A 22,175-nucleotide genomic window follows, 5' to 3' on the forward strand; every position below is an offset into this window, starting at 1 on the left:
TTTGCTTTATTTCAATAATAAAATTCTCAATATATTCTTGGGTGAGAAATTTGATGGTCACGCCTTTGAATTTTTCTTTGACCCTTGTTTCAAAAGGATCTTTTCAGACCTACTAATATCGTTTTTCCTTTAGACTTTGAGGAAGGAGTGCACATACACACATACGCACATACGCACTCTTACCATGGTCACTTTCTGTCCCTGACCGGCCCCAGTATCTCCGCCGCCGTTCTGGGCTGTGTGTGTGCCTCTCAATAACAGCAGCAATGAATCGAGTGTTACTAACTGCAGAGAGAGAGAGAGAAACAGAGCCAAATGGTCATATAACAATAAAACACTCGGGTCTCCAGCTGGCCAGCATGGTGTAAGAGTACAGGAAATTTAAAAGGCAATAACACACTTGTAGATACTTCTCATATAAAAGGTTATACTGGGGATGAACTCTGTAAACAATGAGGAAAAATTCAAAAAGATGTCTTCCAAAAGACTTCCAAAGCACCATATCATATGTGTGTATGCTAATTCCATAATCTAAACAGCTAAGTAAGGTTGGTAATTATTTATATAATAGGTAACTATTTATATACATTAATGTGTAGTCAACAAACATGGTTTAACAATGAAAAATAATACATTTATAAATGAACAATTGCTGTAAAATGTTGTTTATTGTTTGTACAAGATGTCTGTATGGAATGGAACCGTTTAGTAAAATGTTACCATATTTTGTTTTAAAAATGTAAATAAGTCTCTCTGAGTCAGAGGTTATCAAAATATTACAAACAATTTTATATTTTGCCTTCGATTTTTTGGATCCTGTTTACAGGTTGCATTTGTGCCTTAATTTATAGGAAAATTTTGGGTTCAATTCCCAAATTTGAGCTCAAACTGCAGCACTTCAAATAATTTGGTCATGCACCCAAGTTTGTAAAACCGAAAATAAAATATATGCACTGACTTATGCACTTACAATGGAAGTCAATTGGGCAAGCGGTATCATTTTCAGTACCTTTCTTCTGTTTTTAAAAACCAAGGCGATAGTAGGAGAACAGTGTTTACATTTGCACTGATAATCAGTATTATATACATAGTAACTGTTGTTCATTTAGATTTCTTACCGTTATGCATGATGTTTCATAATGTATGTTTCTCACAGTTATGCATAGCACAAAATCTAATTAAAACAACTTTGTGATGTAAATCAGATGGTATTGAAAATGATTCTGATTATAAAATGTACAACGGAAGAAGAATGCTGATCAGGAACACATTATAATATTGTCACTAAAGATGAGACCAATTACGACATCAGACTAACCCACATGGCTGTTTGAAGCAATTATCACACAAGAATGACACTGTACCATTGTGAGCATGAATGCTCGCTTTTTACTCTAGGAGAATAAAACAGCACACCGTACACAAAGAATTCACGGATTATCATCCATTTGGTGTCTGATGCACTGAATCAGTGAAAAACAGCATTAATGGTACAAAGTACAATACTGTAGATTTGATGTACATAAAAACCCTCAGTGTAATTACTAATGCTAAAATGGGTTTTAAAGGTTTTCTGTGTTAATTCGCGTGAAATGGTGCCAGGCAGGGAGGCGGGTATCTTACTTATTCCTCTGTCTTCGTGACTGTCTTCATCTCTGTCATCTCGTTCGTTGTCCAGGTTGGACATCCGGACAGACATCTCTGATAAAAGAGAAAGAAAGACAGGCGTATGAGAAGATTAGAAAGATGGAGCAATCCTGAACAGATTTGATGTAATATATCTTTGTCTTCTCCTTTGGTCCGCAGTCTCTCATAAAAAAGAAGAGAGACATCAAATCTCCTCAAATCACTTTTTGCCCACGAATGCCCATCAGACATTAAAAAACGGAGGAAAGACAATTCAAGGGAATATAGCATTCCAGTCTATTCATTTCTAGAATGCAGATTCAGACTAAAGTGGACTTTCTCAGACAGTTTCTCAGACAACTGCAGCACAGACTGATTCAAACACATTTATATTGCATCAGACCAAGTTATACTTCCTAGTCATGCACATATAGAGACTGAATTTGGCTGAGACATGAGGGAGCAACTGCAAGGGAAGAGGGAATTCAGCTCTTTAAATTACTTTTATATCCTTCTAAGGTCCTTTTAGCGGTCAACTGTGCTTTAGTATCTCATTAGCACAGTGAGTAGCACACTTTAAAAGTGCACTCAATAATTTTTCCCTCATTAAAGTGAGTTTTACTTGCTCTTCCTCTGAAACAACTTTCCTTCTCAGGCTGATGTCAGCAGCTTCTTTGTCAGAGATCACTTGTCACTTTCTAATCAATTCTCAATTATAAAAGGTCCCGGTCTACATTTTATAATCCTTGATTATCTTGTTTCCCTCTGAAATATGTCTCACAATAAAAGTAACATGGGTTATGCGCTGTGACTTTAATTCAGTCATCTTTAATTCTTTTTTTATTCAGTATTAAGCTATTAAAACAAAACCAAATCACAACAACGTCAAACATAGAGCTGCTTGATAATGCCAAAAATCATAATCATGATTATTTTGGTCAATATTGTAATCAGAGGCGTCATGCCCATTCAAAGTGAGGGGCACATGCCAAATAATATTTTTATATTTGATACAAATATATATATATATATATATATATATATATATATATATATATATATATATATATATATATATATATATATATATATATATATATATATATATATATATATATATATATATAAGATCGTTCAGTGCGGCACAGCATCAGCTGCTAAATTCAAATCGCGCTTGCTGGCTGGTGCTGAGCCAGAGACAGATGTGTTTGTACAGCGCTGCATTACAACCAATCACACACGGTTCTGTTGAGCTTATGAATGCAACGACCAATCAGAGACATTCAGATGAGTCATCGCTGAAACGCGGTGTTTTGTTCAATTGCTCGCTGACTGAATTATCTGGCGAATTCTCTCATCAGAAACAACAAATCGCAGATGTGCGTTCGAATGCAAGTATTGATATTCATTTCACAGTGTAAACAGCTTCAGTGATTTTAATGGGAGTTTTTGAGAGCGCCTGAACTTTGGCTAGACTAAATGCAAATTTTCTTTGATAATGTGAATGTTCTTTGCTCTCTGTAAAATGAAAGTGTTATAATTAGTAACTTACAATATTGTTATTAAGTTTACATTAAATACAAAGTCAGTCGTATCAAAAATATTAGGTTTTTGTGTAGTTAATTAGTAGATTAATTACACTATTAGTCTACTTTTCCCATCACCATTTAATGATCAAATAACAATCTATAAAAGGTGCAAAACGCATTTACTTACACATATTTGAGAATCAAAATATTTCCTGATATAGTTAACACGTTTGGAAATATTTCGAATAAAAAGGAAAAAAATAAATACAACATAAGCCTATATCAGTTATACAGTGCCATCGTGACTACTGTGTGTCACATGACAAGCATGACGAGCCCCCCACCCACCTCCCGTGCACCCTCAAAAATCAAGAGTGCATGACACCCCTGATTGTAATCACAAATAAACATAAGGAGTGGGTGATATCACACATCTGAGTTTTTTTTTTTTTTTTTTAATAGCACGATATTAAGTATATTTTGCAGGAAATAAAGATGCTATGATATAAATTTAGACACCAATGAAATTTCACAATTCTTGATAATCAAATATTAAAATAAAACACAGAACAGCATGTATGAATTACATATACACAGATTTTTATTAAAACTACTAAAGTTGTTCAGTCAAGAGCAGTAAATGTATTTTTCTTTGTCTTTTGTTGTTTGATTATTAAAAACAGCAGCAGGTATATTAGGCTGCTACACTCTAAGACTAAATGCACAGCTCTAACATACTGACACATCGATTGCTTTTTGTGTTTTGTTCATGTTCACTTAAGACATAACTGACTGTGTTTATATGAATACTTGCCAACACAAGTCTTTTGACATATTTTTGTGTTTATCTGACTATTGGCCATGTATCCGAAGCCCAAAGTATACTTTTGCTTGTCTATGTTCTGCTTGGTTCCTCTTGGAAAGCACATACAGAAAGTCACCAGAGGAACAGCGTGAGCTCTCTTTAGCAGCTTAATGCACTTATAACAACACTTTTTCAAACACATCCTGCAGTAGACTGCATATTATGACAGTCGCATTACACGATTTGACTGATTTGGACATTCTGTTTGGGATTTTAAGGAGAAGTGAAAGCAAACTGCTTTAAAAGCAAAGGAAAGGAATTTGGCACAATAATATTTGTATCTGGATTATCGTGTTTTCATAATCATTGTAAGTCTAGTCTAAATGGAAAGTGAAATTTAATTAATTCCAGAAACCTAGCATTGTTTCCCAACAGTCCCAGGTAAGAATCACTTTCACTTTTAGACTCAAAGTGTCCAGACTCACCCTGTGCGGCCAGTGGGGACATGTGCTGATGGCTGCGACGGTGGATCTGGTGCCTATAAGCATACACAGCCAACACCAGCACCATGATGCATCCCATAATCCCTCCTGCCACTGGCCCCACGGGCGCACTCTTGATCATATTCAGCGAAGCCAACTCCTCATCTGCAAAGAGATGAAGAAACACAAAAATAATGATATATTGAAATGAAATAATGAAATAAGGCATACACACTAGCAAAGATCCTGAAGGCACAATGTGTGACTCATGAAGTCAGTGTAATTCCAAACTTCTGTGCATATCTTTTCAAAACAGCAAAACTAAACAATAGAAAGAAGTAATTTTCCAGTGGACTATTGTGACCCATCAATGCAATTTACTTACATATGCTGTTATAAACAGAACCAATATATTAATAAACTGCAATAATAGTGTGACTACAGAAGTAGCAGCTCACCTAAAATGCCCAGTCCATCCACATATGGACTCTTGGCACCCACTATCCCTCCAAAACATTCCTTCTGTAGGGCACAGTAAGGCTTATCCAAATGGGTCTTTCCGTCACTGTCCACCATACACCACTCACAGTCCAGAACACCAAAACAGTCACTATAACCCACACAAATAAAACAAAACATATAAAAAAGCAATGTTATAGAGACAGTTACACATACCACATACACTCTCATGAAAAAGTTTGGGGTCAGTGGGATTTTTTAAATGTTTTTGAAAGATATCTCTTTCGTTTACCAAGGCTGTATTTAATCAAAAATACAGAAAAACTTTAAAATATTATTACAATTAAAAATAACTTTTTGATTTGAATATATTTTAAAAGGTAATTTTTTCCTGTGACAACAGCAGCCATTAGTCTTCAGTGTGACATGATTCTTCAGAAATCGATATGATACTGTTTGCTGATTTGGTTCTCAAGAAACATCAGATCTCAATATCAACGTTGAAATCTGTTGTGCTGCTTATTTCTGTGGAAATCATGACACATTTTTCAGGTTTATTTGAGGAACACAAAGTACCTAAGAACAGCATTTATTTTAAAAAATGTATCTTTTGTTTCACCATAGCACCCCCACCGCCTACAATATGTTCAAACAATATACTAAAAATAATTTGATAAAATTCTTATAAAATTCTATTTTATAAAATGCATATAAGCATTTTATAATACAAACTATACTTATTTCTAAAGATGAAAATACCATTTATTACCATTTATTAGTAGTTTTGAATATGTATATTTAACACAAAGATTCCATTAGTCAACATTAGTTAATGAATAAACTAACAATGAGCAATACATTTGTTACAGTATTTATTCATCATTGTTAACGTAAAAATGATTTAACGTACAACTGTTCAGTGTTAGTTCATATCAGTTCAGGTCCATTAAATAATATTAACAGATTGGACTTTGGATTTTAATAATGTTGAAAACACCATTAACAAAGACTAATAAATGCTTCAGAAGTATTTTTCATTGCTAGTTCATATAGTTAACTGATGTTAACAAATGGACTTATATTGTGAAGTGTTACCAACACAGACTTAGTTCTTTGAGTCTATGTTGAAGGACAGTGTGAGATAACTCATGAGCTATTTGTGAGTCTTTGATTTCGACAGTCCCTAATAATAGCTGACATTGTATGATCTTGAGAAACACATATGCTTGTTGTTGTGGTCAGCACAGGTTGTGAATAAGTGATGTGAGATTAGCTGTGTTAAGTGAAAGGAGAAACATCGTTACTCTCAGAGACTCTGTTTTTGTTAAGGTCCAGCTAAGGGCAGGCTGATCACAAATGATACAGTATATGACCGTACCTGCTGGTGAAGCGCTGGCTGCATCTGGTGTTGATACACTGAGGCAGAGTGTCCTGTAGACTGGGCTCAATTACAGTCAAAGACAAAGGCTCTTGGTGCACGTCACAGCTCGGATTTCTATGCACACAGACACACAGTAGTAAGGCAAGCTGAATCGGTTAGGCCCTAAATACAACATGTAACTCATTAAAGTCAAAGCTATTTGTAATTATTTGTAACAGCCCGGCAACAATGTTGTTCTGTAGATCAATGGCATTCAACAGACAACAAATAATCAACAGTTGTTATTGCTACACAGTGAATACCCAGCCTTTTTTTTTTTACTACAGGTCTCTGTAGTAAAGAATACATTTATTAGCATTCAAGTGTGCAATTTTTCACTAAAATGAACAGATGGCACAGTGACAGAAAGGTAAATGCCTTGAGATCTCTCAGCTGGGAATAATGCGACAAACCTGAAAGTGTCTAAATATCTATTGAGGAACAATCCTGAACTGACGGCTAATTGGGGACACAGGTGGCTGGATATCTATTCATCGTGACAAACAAGAACTTGATGAAGTGACAGGCAGAAGTGTGTGTGTGTGTGACTAAGTGTGATTCATTCCAGTGCATGCTGATGAGAATCTGGACATGTGGTCCAGTGATTAATTTCTGGATCATATATTGTGGCAGTCTATTTTCCAAGCACTTAAGGGGTAACCTTTGCATCCCAACACATTGTGTACAACATGTATTGTGTGTTCAAATGGGCTTAATGTCTACTTCTACATGACCTTCAATAAATAATGCAAGACTATCCTGTAAACAGCAGCGGTTTACCTGTTCTCAGCGTTGGTGAGGTTGCCAGTACATTCATTCACCTCTAGAGGGCATTCACAGGGGCACTCGCATTCATTCTGCTCCATTCTGAGGAAGATGGGAATACATTGAGAAAGTCTGTTTACAGGTCTTTTAACAGGTTTTTATTATTATAATTTTTTTTTTAAATTGGTTTTGCCAGTGTGCCTCTACAAGTTGATACAAAAATAGCTTTTAGAAGATAAATGCCTTTTAAATTTGCAGTCCTCCTCACATTTGGACAAATTCTGAGAACTGTGCAAATTTTTGTCCAATCAAATTAAAATCTTGATTCATCACTGTGGGTTATGACTAAAGCATCCTGGCATTAAATAAATTAATTGGCTATTACCTTGTGGGTTAAATTCCACAAAAAATTATAATTAATACATTACATTAACAAATAAATGCCATGGGGTCAGTAAGATTGTTTTTAAAGTAATTTATATTTTTATTCAGCAAGGATGCAGTAAATTCATGAAAAATTACTTATTTATCAAAATATCCTTAAAATACTTAAGCACTAAATACAACATGTTAGTAGTAGAGTTGTGCAGACTGTAAACATTACCTGTGGCAGTTAAGACAGAGACGATCCACAGTACTGCAAGCACAGAAGGCCAGTGAATCACAGGTCTCATTCACAATACCAGCAAACGCATTGGTTCCTGGGATACGAGTGAGCCGGTACTTTGAGCAGTGACTGCCATGCACAAGGTTTGTCAGATCACCCTTAAAAATGACAAACACGCAGTAAGCCATTAACAATCATTTGAATTCATAACAGTCTTTCACTTTGTGCATAAAATTTCTCATTAAAAAACAACTTATAACAGTGCAGCTGGTTTTACTAGAAAGCACATCTGTTATAGCCGCTACCAAAACAACCTCCACTAGGTGGCGTCCAAACATAACTAATGCATTAGGCTGACTAAACTTACATGGTAAAAAAAAAAGCAGGATTGTCACTTCAAACTAAATTTACAGTAGCCTGATATGAAATAATTCATATGAGACTCCACTCACGACAATGCTGGTGTTGAACTTGTAGAAACGCTGCACGGTACGATCACTGAAACTGTTACACAGGTTCTTCTTCACAAAGTTGGGGTGGTTGAGAATGTCATTGGCCACTAGAGGCTCCTAAAGTCAAGCAAATCAGGAGAAAGTGATAAATTCAGTGAGCTTGTTTTTCAGTTTCATTACCAATCTTTGAATATGATATGGCTGAAGAATAAAAGGTCCCATTTTCCCAAGGACAAAAACATAAAATTGCCTATTTTCTTGTGAAAGACGGGTAAAGTTTGTCCTCAGACCCACAGTTCCTTACCTTATGAGTAATATGTTGCTGTTCTGCTGGAGCGTGGCCCTTCGGGTCAATCAGGGTCGGATGGGCCACCAGATAGCCTCTGTCCTCCATGATAAAACACCTACGCATACATAAGAACCAAGACAAACAGGATCAAGCACTCTGAGCCTGTACAAAGATCCAAAATGACATTTAGAGGAGAAAGGTGGAAGGAAACAGTAGATGGCTTCCTGTATGGTCACAGGGTACCATCTGCAGTTCAGAACAGTTCAGATTATTGTGTGGCACACTGAAGCATTTCACTTCACTAATCCTGTTTAATGACCATAGCACTGAAAACTCAAAGAACACTGAGGCCTCCACAGCACAGACAGATAAAGAGACAGAGAGAGCGTGAAGAGGGACAAAGAAAGAGACAAATAGAGTAGAAATAGAGTTAAGAAGAAAGAAAAAGGGAGGGAAGAGAGGAACGAGAGGGAAAGGGTAAAAGAGAGATAGAAAAGAAGGGAGCGAGGGAAAAATGGGGGCACTGGCACCTAACATAACAGGATGTGTCTGGAATGCAGCCCTAATCAGCTTATCTCCCTTTGTGTCTTTCAGTCAGTCCTGAAAATCGTAGTCCGTTTCTTCCCTGGCTATTATATATTGCATCAGTAGGGTTTATTTGCACTGCTTGCAAAGGCAAGCATTACGATTGCTTTTTCTTAGGGTTAAAATATTGAGCTACAGACATGAATGATAAAGCAAATGGCATGGCTTTTTCAGGAGAAGCCTGCCATTACTTTTCTGATAAATTACATGTGACCTTGTAGCACAAAACCAGTCATAAGTAGCACAGGTATATTCGTAGCAATAGCCAACAATACACTGTATGTGTCAAAATTATCCATTTTACTTTTATGCCAAAAATCATTAGGACGTTAAGTAAATATCATATTCCATGAAGATATTTTGTAAATTTCCTACCCTAAATATATATATCAAAACTTAATTTGTGATTAGTAATATGCATTGCTAAGGACTTCATTTGGACAACTTTTTCTCGATTTTCTCAATATTTTGATTTTTTTGCATCCTCAGATTCCAGATTTTCAAATAGTTGTATCTCAGCCAAATATTGTCCGATCCTAACAAACCATACATCAATGGAAAGCATTGTATAAATCTCATTTAAAACTAAATTGACCCTTGTGACTGGTTTTGTGGTCCAGGGTCACATATATGGTTGACTACATAAATTAGATTTCCACTTAAATATAATACACAAATAATCATGAAAAACGATTATACTGTTATATATTAATTATGTATCTATATGACTACAAGACCCCAACTGACCTCAACAATATTTATATTTACAGAAATTTGTATCTTAAGATTAAAATAAGTAACTAAATTATATTTACAATAATCAAAAATAAATGAAAAATTAATAAATAAAATAATTACTTTATAGAATTCCAAAATATCTGGATTTTTAGTTGTTTTAGCTTACTTTAAAGGTTGTTTTGCCTTATTTAAAAAAGAAAATTAAGTCATCTTGAACTTTGCTGAGGCCCCCTGTTTGAGAACCACTGGTCTAAATATATTTAAACTTGCAAATATTAAATATTCAGAAACTGCATCAAAAATTAGAAGGGGAAATAAATACTAATGGAACAAACTGGAAAATTTTATTTCATATTTTTTGTGGAACCCTGGCATGAACACAAACTGTGCTTAAAAGCTGTTTATGTTGCAGTATCATCAGAAGTTGTTTATTAAGATAAGATTAAGATCTGTAATTTTTCCAATCATTCTTCCTGGTCAGAGGTTTCCATAATATGTTTCCATAGAGTTTAATGGTGTTAAGCTTGAATATTTTAGTACTGTATAAAATTGTAACTTTGTGCACATTTACTCAACAACTAGGCTTGTAACTTCAGCTAAGCTGGTTCTCTGAATATCATAAGCAACCGCCCTAGCGATAATAAAAACTTGACAACTGCCACAACACCCCTAGTATCATTGCAGCGACTTTTGCAGAGGCAAGCACCACCTAATTTTTGTTTTTATTTTTAGAAAAATAAATATAATTTTTCCAGTCTTTATACTTTTCCCTTCTCATGTCTCCTCTCTCTCTACATCCAGCCCTCCCTCACAGTTTCTTGATCCCCACCTCAGATCGTTCTCATTCTATCTCCTCCTATCCTAAAAGAGGGAGCTTAGAAGCATGCAGAGAAGACTAAGTGAATGCCTCTTTTCCAACAGAAGCAAATCTGATTAGTTTCATTTGAAAGAGCTTTAAAGAGCCTCTGTGGGGCATCGATAGCTTCAGGCACTACGCTGGACACCACAGCCGACACACTGGGGTCTTGGCAGACACTAGAGAGTTTGAGAAGAAATGAGATGGGGGTTGGGTTTGGTGGGAAGGCCTTACCGGATTTTGTTGCCCTTGTCCTGGTTGCAGATGGGCAGAAGATCCAACAGAACTTTGTAGAAGTAGCGCAGAGTGAAGTCAATGCCCATAACCGCAACTGTGTAACCAGAGGCCTTTTGAGTACTAGAAAGAGAGACAGATAAGCGTGTTGAACAATATGAAGAATAAGGAGATCTACAGTATGACGGGTCACCGCAATGGAGCTTTAGATCAGATCGCACACTCCATAGTCGCATTTCCTGCTCTTAAGAGACCACTGATTGGACAACGTGAAGGGAAAACACTCTTTATCTACACTAGACATTCTGGAACGCTGCCAGTTTCAAACAGCTTCATCATATCTCTACATACACGCTGTGCCAAGCACCAACCCGACAGTGATAAGGCAGTTGTTTTTCATTTGCAACAGGTACTATTACGTACTACATATGCTATGCGTTCTTCAACTTGACAGCAAAAAAAAAAGTGTTGGGTAAGAAAAAGTGACAATTATTTATTCAAATTCTGTTAAAGGGATAGTTCACACAAAGCAAGTTTCATTCATGGTACATTATGACAAACTGGTCCTAGTTTTGTGTTTCTTGTGACCAATAGTGATGTGTCAGGTTTGAATGTACATGAAGATTTGATGTTGAATAATAATAAAAAAAAAAAAAGAATATGAGTGAATAATGACTTTCACGTAGCGCACGAGTCGTATGAACTACTTTTATGTTACATTAAGGTGTTTTTTGAACTCATTGTAAGAGCTTAACAGTGTAAAGCATTGGCCATTTCATTGTAGGAAAAAAAAAAAACTTTCAAGAGTGAGTACAATTTTTATGTTGTGGTTGACCTATTCATTTAATTCTCTATATTTAAGTTATTTATATAATCATTTTAAAATGTCTTTTAAAGTCCATACAAGCATCAAAAAACAGCTAGTGTTTGAAAATAAAAATATTTATCCACATTATAAAAGCCATAATGCATAGCAAATGACGCATAGCGTTTAACCAGCGCTTCTCAAACTTTTTGACTTAAAGACCCCCATGTCTCCAGCACAATATTCAAAGGGCCACTCCCTCATATAGACCAAGATATTTTTCAGTATTTCTACCATTATTATGACAAAACTGCTTGTTTTAAAACAGAACAGAACAGAAAGTACACAGATATATATATATATATATATATATATATATATATATATATATATATATATATATATATATATATATATATATATATATATATATATATATATATATATATATATATATATATATATATATAATTTTTCAATAATATGTTTTTCAATAAAAAACTAAAGTTATTCAGAGGGGAAAGACCTCTAGATTTTTTTCTTAAAACATTAAGCGTTAGAATTTTTAAAAATATATTAGTAATTTATTACTTAAATGAATTATCCTGTGGCCCCCTGGTTGAGATCCAATAGGTTTAAATATGAAATGTGAGCCTTAAACAACTGACCTAGAGGCGTGAATGGTGTGGCTAATAGTGACCACGTAGCCCGCCCCACCAACATCCAGGTATGGTCCAGTAAAAGTGATGAGACCAGGATTGGCTACAGCATGTAGGTACCTAAAAGACAAAAGGATCACTAATTAGACCACATTTTAAACAGAAATTTACAAATTGATCAAAGTTTGTTTTGCTTTTTAATTTTTTTCCTATACAATTTTTGTATTAAAAAATACACCCTTTTTTGCAGTGTGTACAGCTGCATATGAACACAAAATACCTTCTTGAGAATCTGTCAGTTTGCTAAGCTTAGTCAACAGACTGTGCGATCTGTTGACCAGCGTCCCACTAGGAGTTTGAAGACCTCCGTCCTGAGGCTCAAATCTTACCATTGCCTCCTGGTGGGATCGAAGGCTTTGTCCATGAGAGAACCGGGGTAAATCCGCAGCACCCCATTGGGCGTTGCTATGTAACGCCTCACAATGTAGCAGTTGAGGCTACTCATCTCCATAAGACTCATCCATTCATCTGTCACGTGACTGGTGGCCATCACCTCATTCCTCACAGAAGACTGGAAGACCAAAGGAGGGGGGTGTTAAAGAATTCAACTAAGCAGAGAATCATAAAGACTGGTGCGCTGCATTTCCCTAATGAAAAAGAAGAAGACGACGACGACGACGACTGCCAACTAAGAACTGCCAGTTAGGACTGAGAAACTAACCCTGTGAGAGACTGAGTCATTCCTAAGTTGACCATGAGACATGTGTTACTGAGATGGGCAGCAAGTGTGTGTGTTTGTGTGTGTGTACCTTCAGGCCTGGGTTGGCTATGAGCCGAGTGTTGTCACTCAGGTAAGCTGTGTAGTGCTCCACCATGCGCTTGGTCTCTGGCTGACTCAAGTGCTCATATGGAGAGGAGAAACTACCAGCTGACAACATCACTGTGGGACTCTCTGTGGAAAAAGAGCGAGATGAATCAGTTGTGCTGCTTAATTATATTACTCCCGAACCATTATCAATCATCCCTTAGTATTATTTACTTACCAAAAAAAAGTACACTGTTCAAAAGTGAGGGGTTATTAATTTAATTTAAATTTAATTTAATTTAGGAAAGAAATTAAAATGTTTATTTAGCAAGGACACATTAAACTTATCCAAAGTGACAGTAAAGACTAATACATTCTATTCTTGAACTTTCTATTTATCAAAGCAGCATGAAAAAACACGCATAGTTCCCAATATTAAGCAACTCGATCCATTTCAACCTTTATAATAGAGAAGAAAAGTTACTTGAGCACCAAATCAGCATATTAGAATGATCATGTGACACTGAAGACTGGAATAATGGAAATTCTGCTGAAAATTCAGTTTTGCCAAAGGAGTAAATTACATTAAATATATCAAAAACAGAAAATAGTTACTTTAAATTGTAAAAACATTTACCAATATTACTGTTTTACAGTATTTTTGGATTAAATAAATCATAGCCTTGGTGAGCATAACAGACTTTTTTCAAAAAACCCCAAAAAACATTAGTAATATACAGTATATCTGTAATATATATATCTGTTTTATGAGTGTATGTGTGTGATTGTCTACTTTTTCCATAGTTAACGCATTAACACATTTATTTCCCTTTAAGAATAATATGAAATTAATAATATTTTAACAACAAAACAAATTCTGACATGCAGTCCTCCGCTAAATTTTATTTAGGTTTTGTTGGTAAAAATTCACTTGTTGAGCAAGAATGCAAAGAAACTTTTGTAATTGTTCCATCTGAATTTGATACTGATTTATGAAAAAAAAAAAACTTAAAATAAATGTCTCGCTCCATTTTCAGAGAAACATGAGCTCTGCATGCTACGTCCTAACAACTATGAGAATAGCATGTACTACTTTAAAAAAAATTAAAATTTCAAGATGTTAAGATTATGTTAATGTTTCGTCTGAGCTTACCGACTGTAGCGAGCTGTTTAAAGTGGAGGCAGGAGCTGGGCTGCCCCAGCAGATCCAAGCGATGGTATAGGAGTTTGCTGCTAGGGGCTGTGTTCATATTTTTCAGTTGCTTCACCGGGATCTCCGGCTGAACATAAACTATGCATAATATAAACGAAGTGTCCTGAACCTGCAAATCAGGGATCAAGATCAGTAAAAATACAAAAAATAAATAAATAAAACAGTCTGGTTTTCCCTCAGCCTGCTCTAAGCCAATGCTTGTTCCACTGCGGAGGAATAGCTTACCAGTTTCCAAGCGTAGCTGACATTGTAGGCATCTCGACTGGGATCACGTAGGCGGTTCATGTGCCAAGACAGAGAGGAGTTGACAGGCACAGCAATGACTTGACTCCCCAGAGGCAGACTAACAAGAAACACACAACATGAGCTTAGCAATCATGTGAGTAACACAGTAAGCTCGAGCAACTGCAGATACCCAGGTCTTTTTGAATTCCCATACACCCTCACCTGAGGATATTTTGACGCACAGCAGCAAACCCTGGGATGTTCTCATAGTGGATGATGTCTGTATGGAGGGGAGCTTCAGTCATCAGGTAAGGACGGGTGAGTGACGGATGCATGAGGGTGTAGCCTGAAAGATATTCAAACATTACATTTAATTTAAATACATTTAATATAATAACATCAAAAAAAAAAAAAACTTAATTTTTTGTGTGTGTGAAAAAAAAAGCATGACAATTTTCCACTCTTTCTCTGATTATTACAATGTACTAAATTACTATTAAATGATTAAATTAAATTTTTTTTTTTTTGGCTGTTGGGCCTATATGTACATACCTAATTTGTATATGAAATGCACAACTTTTCCTTGCAAGCTGTGACTATGTTTCCTGGTCCAATGTAGTTTTGAACATACTGTATATTGTGACAGGTTTTCAGTTCAATGTGCTAACAAGATGGTCCATCATAAGGCTCAAACCTTTCAGTTACCAGTCAAGATTTTCAACTACTAGGTTACACACAACACAGGGAGAGACTTCATTTTTAAAAGAACTGAGAGGCAGTGCTATCTCATCTCTTTACTGAACAGCTGGAGACAGCAGGTGCCACTTCATTATCCCAGTCATTAGGATAGACTGTATACTCTCAGGAGCAGATAATCACCCTCATTTTATTACATATGTAATACAACACACCCTTTTAGTGCAAAGTGGCAATTTCTGGAGGGCTTATCGAATTGTTTTAATATGTATTAAGTGGAGGTTAACAGCGTTGTAAATTCAGAGACACTTCACCCTGCTGGGGGAAGTCATGGAAAAACAAACTGATGTTATTTAGAGCAGGATGAAGAAAGTATAAATGAAAGCTTGTCAAAATAAGGCCAACAGTGCTTAATTTCATTCTTTGGTGGACGGTGTTTGCATAAGCAGACTACTGCTCCTTTTCAAGGAGGAAAAACTAAAACAAATTTAAAGTCTTTTCTCCCTAAAAAGTTCAAATCCATCCAAAAGTTCAACTTCAAGAAACTGGCATGTCAGCCATGGCTCTGACTCTGAGCCGCCCAACGTGGGACAGCTGATTCCCCTAATGAACTATTAAAGGTTAATGGCCTTTAGTTCAGTGTTTTGTGTCAGTGAAGATCAGACCTCCAAATTCACGGTGAAGTCAGAAAGTCAAGTTGAAGTGAGGCAAACAGGGAAACATGTAAAGCTTGGCTCATTTTGGCTAATGGAACCAGGTGGATCTCCACCAAAAACAATCATCAGCACACGCATCTTCCTACCTTTATTGTCTATGAGGAATGTATATGAGGCCAGGGAGTCCTGGTAGTAGGTGACGTCCTCCAGTATGTATGCCAGATTCACGTCCACTCCAACTACACCCAGCAACAAGTTCCCAAAGTAGCACGGCCGGCTGACGGTCATGATGAAACCTACAAACAGAAAGGATAGGAAGTTCCTTTCAATCTGTCCCCATATTAATAAGACACACAGAAATATTAACTGAGGTAGAAGCCATTGCCAAAAGCTGAAGAATACTCTAAAACAACAATTAACAGTTTTTCAGTTTCAATTAGATATCACTTCCTTCAGGTGCCAATTCCATCACAGCCTAATGAAGTTTTATCAAAATTTTGAAAATGAGATATGAGACATTTTTATGTAGCAAAATCAAGGTAAATATCACTTGTGAGCAGATTCATAATATGCATCATTTCCAATGAAGCTATAATTTCATCAGAATGACTTCCTGTCTAGCAGCCCCATAAGAACAGACTCTGCATTTGTGATTTTTGGCTTTACTTATAGTTTAAGTTTACAGTATATAGCACCATGGAAACTTTCTGGTGCAGAGCCCCTTCTTCTGAGGTCTTCTGAATGCATATGGTTTGTCAGAGGGAATGTTAATGTGCCAGACTTGAGCTTGATGCCAAGTTCAATTTCTTAACTTACCGTCTCCCATCTGGTCTGCATAAGGCAAGCTGAAGGAGGCCACGTCGATCATTCGATTGGGGAGGTTGATGTAGAAGCGGCCTACGGTGGTCTCCAGGTTACTGAGCTGGTTCAAAACCATCATACTGCCCTTCACGACCGGCAGGGCGGAACGATCAGGAACGCCATACTTAACAGAGTTCTGCTCGGCAAGGTCTCGCAAGAAGGCTAGCTCCTTGAGTCCCGTTACTCCTTCTGAGGACGATGGTATAAAAAAAAAAAAAACGATTTAAAACAGACATTTTATACTCAATATCAATGTGCTGTGTGTCTCTTGTGCACCACTGGGTTTTGGAACAAAGCTAATATCAACCTATTTATCTAAATTTTCACAGATATTGTGGGCGTTTTTAAAGGTTTTGCTTCTCTGGTCCATTTAGAGAGCAGCACAGTAATAGAAAGCCATTCATGTCCCACAGATTACTTAACCGCAGAGCTAAAAATCACACTTAATCTATTTCCATCATGAAATGGTGGTTTTGGACTTTTAACAGAAAGAATAGGAGGTTTTTGTTAGTCAGTCTTTCACTTTTGGAGGAACATTCAATTCTGTTCAATTGTTATTGGACTGGACATAAATTTCAACACTCCAGTCTATTAATCTGACAGGTTTTAATATGTGAATATAATACAACTTGTCATAAATTAACCAGACTTCAAATAAACAAGGAAATATGAGTAATTCCCTGTGTGTGTGTCCTTCAGAGCCTCACAATACCTAGTCAAAGTAGCGTAACCTTCATTGCCAAGCTAATCAATCTAAATCATATCTCTGAGTCATCTAATGCATGAAAAAGGCCTTTCTCACTCTTTCATGTCACTGAGTGGCCTTTGATGTATTGTCGCATTTCTCTTTCTTCTTTTCGATGATCTGCATTTAAATTTTCATGATGCCAAACTGATGTATGCTAATGGCAGGCTAATACATGCGGGGAGAGGAACAGCTGAGGAGAGCAATATAATGGAGAGTGGTTTCTTACGGTCCTACACACAAAGACCAGAAGAAAGATGAAGGGGCGTCAAAACAGCTGAACGTGTTTTGAAAAAGCACAAACATGCACACAGGTGTTCACCATGAGCACTCGTGGCCTGCAAGACAATGAGTTAATAAAAAAGCTGCACTGCTTGTCTGTATCTCACCATTCATGAGAGCGTAGGTGAGGATCATGACAGAGTTGTTGAGGTGGCGGTTCTCCTCTTTGACCACGCTCAGGGTTGCTCTCTTTTCGTGCTCGGATGAGTCTCGGGAGGTGACGCCTGATGACAGGTAGATTATCACCATGTCGGTGTCTGTGAGAGGGAAGATGATCAATAATCAATAATACTGAACGTAATAACCGACCTCGATGCAACTTGAGAACATACACACCAAAATAAGGTGTATAATAGTAACTATTTCTCAGGAACCAATTCTTTATAGGCACTTTTTTTTTTTTTTTTTTTTTTTTTTTTAAGTCTGCATATTTATAAAAAATAATAATAATAATAATAAATAAAAGCTGATAAGCAAGTTTTTCTTGCTTGCTTTCTTTCTTTTTTGAGCAATTCCTCCCAGACTTATAATTAATTACCAAATTTAAAAAAACTGTATTCCCGAAAGAAAATAATGAAATGATAAAATCCTTTTTGATAAATTACACATTTCTTTAACCAATAAATATTGTAATATATAAATCAATTAGAAAATTTATAGATTTTATTTTTTACTATTTAAAAATTGACATTTTGCCCCAATAAAAATGACAACTTGTGTGTGGTAACAGTTCAGCTTTTCTCTTAAAATCTAACTTCATTATAGTTGACTCTTGTCTGACTGCATGCTAGTGTGATTTAATTTTGTGCATTAAAAAAATATGCTTTAATTAAGGCCCTTATGTACAGTGCAATGCATTATAAAGTTATTCATAATGCATGTTATAATGCATTATATCTTTTCATAAACAACTGTAACCAAAGTTAAAATGCATTGTAATATTTGCAGATTCTTAAATTGGTTGTTTGTCATATGTTTTAATGCATTATACTTTCTAAAAGTGTGTTCAATTAATTGATAAGTATTATAATGTATTATAACTATGGATAAAATTATTCATGAGACCATGCAATGCTTTATAAGGTGCATTACATTGAAAATAATTTTATAATGCATTTTACATAAAGGCTTACACAATACATAAAAAAATCATTCGTTTAATTAAATTGTTAACTGAAAACCCTTTAGTTACTGGTCACAACCGTTCAGTTAAAGTGTGTTCAATTTTTTTTTTTTTTTTTTTTTATAAAGTTAAAGAACACTTTTGTTAACACTAAACTGAAAATACATAACAAAAATAGGAAATGACATGGTGTTAGTAAATCTAATGTACATAAGCTTTGACTCTTACTAGTAGGCTGTCTGGTGACATTGCTTGTGTTCCTCAACAACTGAAAGGCTTTCTGGAAGCCCAGTGCATGCTGGGTAGAGCTGTCAGATGCTTTAATGTTGTTGATGAAGGTGCTCATCTTCCTCTTAGTCTCGCTGGTAGCAGGTGAGAGGAAGCTCTTGTAGCACTGATCCAGAGAGCAGGAACGAACAGTATCTGCTATTGTCAACACTGAGATCTGAGGGGGCAAAAAGGACATTGAGTGCCAAAAGAAGAAATCCAGTCAGTGGAGAGTGTATGATGATGATGACGAGTCCTTCCTTACTTTATCATGCTCATCGATGGAGTTGAGGATGATTAGCGCAGCGTCACGGGCGATCTGGAGTTGGGTCTCAGTGACGGAGGCACCATGGTCTATGATCACTACAATATGTTTCGACTGCGGCCTTACTGCCGAAACATACACAGGCCTGCCAACACACAGAAACAAAGATTTACGGTCTACTTATTTGCAAAACGCAAGAACCCTGCACAACGACTTTTCCTGGACTCTGACGGCAAGAAGCCAAGTGTAGTCCTGGCGTGATTCCCGCTCTCTTCACTACAGTGTTTGTGCAAGAGATCCTGCACTATATTGTGTTGTTTTTGGAAACCCTTTTCAACTCCAACACTGTGAAAAAGCCGCCCATATTGCCTAAACCTCGTATATACATCCTATAACTGGTTGAAAACCTGCGAGTACCAGAGTTTTTTGTGCAATCTCCAGCAGGAGGAGAGAGGTTATGGGAACGGCAGCAGAAATGAGCCTATCTTTCAGCACAGGCACACATTGCCCACAACACTGGGTGGCAGATTCCAGTGGGGTTTAGTAGGGGCGACCCTGCATTCCAGTCAAGGGCATGGGGCCTATTGTAACTACATTAAACAGACCTCTCTAGAATGTAATTTACACTCAGCCACACAAGACGCTAAATTCTGAGGTGCCTACGACAGTGAGCGATTAACTTACAGATCACAGTTTTTATGCAAAAAGAGAAAATAACCTTTAGTTGGTCTCTAAAGCTAAAAGACAATGAAAATGGGGACAATGAAAAGAGACAAATCCTTTATTTAAAAATACTAATATAAATACAAAAACAGCAAGAGCATTTAAGTACTTGGCTAAAATTTCTAAAGATTTCTAATAGAAACAGCTTCATTATTAAACAGCTCTTTATTAAACAGGAAGGTTAAAAATAGAAAGTCTTATTACCAAGCATGCCCTAAAGTAAGTGATAACTATGGGATTCGATACCTTGCTATAGGGTATATCAGTGTTCAGTGTGAAAACTTAAAGGACTGTGTGTGTGTATGTGAGAGATAGAGAGAGAGAGAGAGAATGAGAGAGAAAAGAAAGAGAAAGCTCTTTGTACCTGCTCCTGTGCTCGTATGTGCCCTTGCAGTGAAACTTGTGAGCAGGAAACACAGTGAAAATACCCTCCTCTGAGCTGAAGTACTGCCACTTGATCCCTGGATTGGACTTCAGGTTGTCTGCCAGCACTAAAGTCAAAGAGAAAGCAAGAATAGTTAGAGAAGTTTGATATCTTTTGTATTACTCTAAAACAAAATAAAAAGGTTGATTTCTTTTGTATTACTCCATTGCATCATCTTAAAACTAAACTAACAAGACCACGCAAACAAACATAAACAAGTAAACAAATAAGCAAGTAAATAAATACTTTTCTCTGTTTACTTTCCGAGATGACAACCAGTTGACTTTGTTATCCATTATTCACAATCATTACTTGTCAAGTCATATATCATTATTAACGTTTAAAGCAGTATTTCATAGAAACATTAGTACCTAAAATGTCACAAACTCCAAAGACAATCACCCAGAACTAATTTAATATGCCATGCAGCATGGATCTATATGAATGGTGTGTGCACTGAAGCAGGCAGCTGTAGTGTTCGTGTCAGTTGAACAGGCCCCAGCTGTGTGACGGCCAGAGCCCAGACAAGCTGATCCTTTCCAAACACTCGAGAAGCACAGCGATCACCACTCTGCTGCCATCAATTCAAGCGTTTATTTACTTAACAGGAGCTGGGAAGTGAAGGAAAGTGGGGAAAAGAACAAGAAAAGACAGGAAAAGTAGGAATACAAGTGAAAGAGAGGCAGTGGAGGTATTCAAAAGGGCATAAGTCTGATCCTTTTCAGAATGTACTTTAGTAATAGTACTTGGATCTTTTACACCAAAAAAAAAAGAAGAAAAAAAAAAAAGATTTTAAGTCACATAAAAAGGATGAATATGTGCTATGAGAGGTTACTCAGGTCAAATAAATAACCTGCAATTCACCCATTCCACTTAAACATGCAGACATCTTAAAGTGGTTTGAGTTTCAAAATGTTAACTCAAACAATACAAGGCCAATATTATATAATATAATAAAATATAACAATAATGATGGAAGTAAAGGTTTAGAGTAAACACTAGCTCTAGCCTTTCCTAATTGTGATCAAAATAAACATAGTTCATCAAATTGCTGTGGAAACCTGCAGAAGAAGAAAAATGGATGCTAAGCACGAACAGGCATCCCAACCACAATTGAGCCATCAATCCATACCCGAAGTATAAACAGGAACTTTACAGCATGTTGACAGCTTTAAAAAAATCATACACATGTGCCGTCCCAGAGTACTTAATCCCCCATCCAGTGTTTAGAGCAGCTGAGAAGCAGAGTCATGACGTGACACCCCTTCATTTCCTCTATCCCTTCATTCCACTTTAAATCTTCACCGAATGTTATATTTCTTCTCGCTTACGGTGCTGTCAATTTCATGGTTATTTTAACTCCAAAAATCGTTGCATTTGCCTCTTCATTATTTACTGTCTCATCCAGCCAATGAGAATAGTTGTGTATTTCTCAGTGACACTGATAAACCAAAAGTTGTGTTTAAAGTAGGCTGTGAGCCTAAATAGTATGTCCCAAATCATAGTAAACTGCAATGGGTTTTTAAAAAATGCACATTTGCTCATGCTTTTGTGGCTAAAATTGACCACGATCCCTTGA

The 22,175-nt window shown here is 36.4% G+C and overlaps 1 protein-coding gene across 1 annotated transcript in view; it reads right to left on the reverse strand.

The window, feature by feature from the left end:
- cachd1 (cache domain containing 1) overlaps nt 1-22,175 on the reverse strand; it is a 74,394-nt gene that overhangs the window by 4,634 nt on the left and 47,585 nt on the right. Inside the window, exons 5-26 of the mRNA XM_058779457.1 lie at nt 20,537-20,663; nt 19,450-19,594; nt 19,146-19,362; nt 17,902-18,051; nt 16,723-16,956; nt 16,053-16,202; nt 14,777-14,900; nt 14,555-14,672; nt 14,270-14,438; nt 13,121-13,263; nt 12,701-12,882; nt 12,321-12,431; nt 10,848-10,970; nt 8,450-8,549; nt 8,146-8,262; nt 7,691-7,851; nt 7,102-7,188; nt 6,280-6,396; nt 4,901-5,052; nt 4,446-4,607; nt 1,624-1,701; nt 184-285 (exon numbers count right to left, since the gene is read on the reverse strand). Coding sequence (XP_058635440.1) covers nt 184-285; nt 1,624-1,701; nt 4,446-4,607; nt 4,901-5,052; nt 6,280-6,396; nt 7,102-7,188; nt 7,691-7,851; nt 8,146-8,262; nt 8,450-8,549; nt 10,848-10,970; nt 12,321-12,431; nt 12,701-12,882; nt 13,121-13,263; nt 14,270-14,438; nt 14,555-14,672; nt 14,777-14,900; nt 16,053-16,202; nt 16,723-16,956; nt 17,902-18,051; nt 19,146-19,362; nt 19,450-19,594; nt 20,537-20,663 — 3,069 coding nt within the window. The remainder of the gene's footprint in view (nt 1-183; nt 286-1,623; nt 1,702-4,445; nt 4,608-4,900; nt 5,053-6,279; nt 6,397-7,101; nt 7,189-7,690; nt 7,852-8,145; nt 8,263-8,449; nt 8,550-10,847; nt 10,971-12,320; nt 12,432-12,700; nt 12,883-13,120; nt 13,264-14,269; nt 14,439-14,554; nt 14,673-14,776; nt 14,901-16,052; nt 16,203-16,722; nt 16,957-17,901; nt 18,052-19,145; nt 19,363-19,449; nt 19,595-20,536; nt 20,664-22,175) is intronic.

Source organism: Onychostoma macrolepis, chromosome 06, assembly GCF_012432095.1.
Source record: "Onychostoma macrolepis isolate SWU-2019 chromosome 06, ASM1243209v1, whole genome shotgun sequence".
NCBI lineage: Eukaryota > Metazoa > Chordata > Actinopteri > Cypriniformes > Cyprinidae > Onychostoma > Onychostoma macrolepis.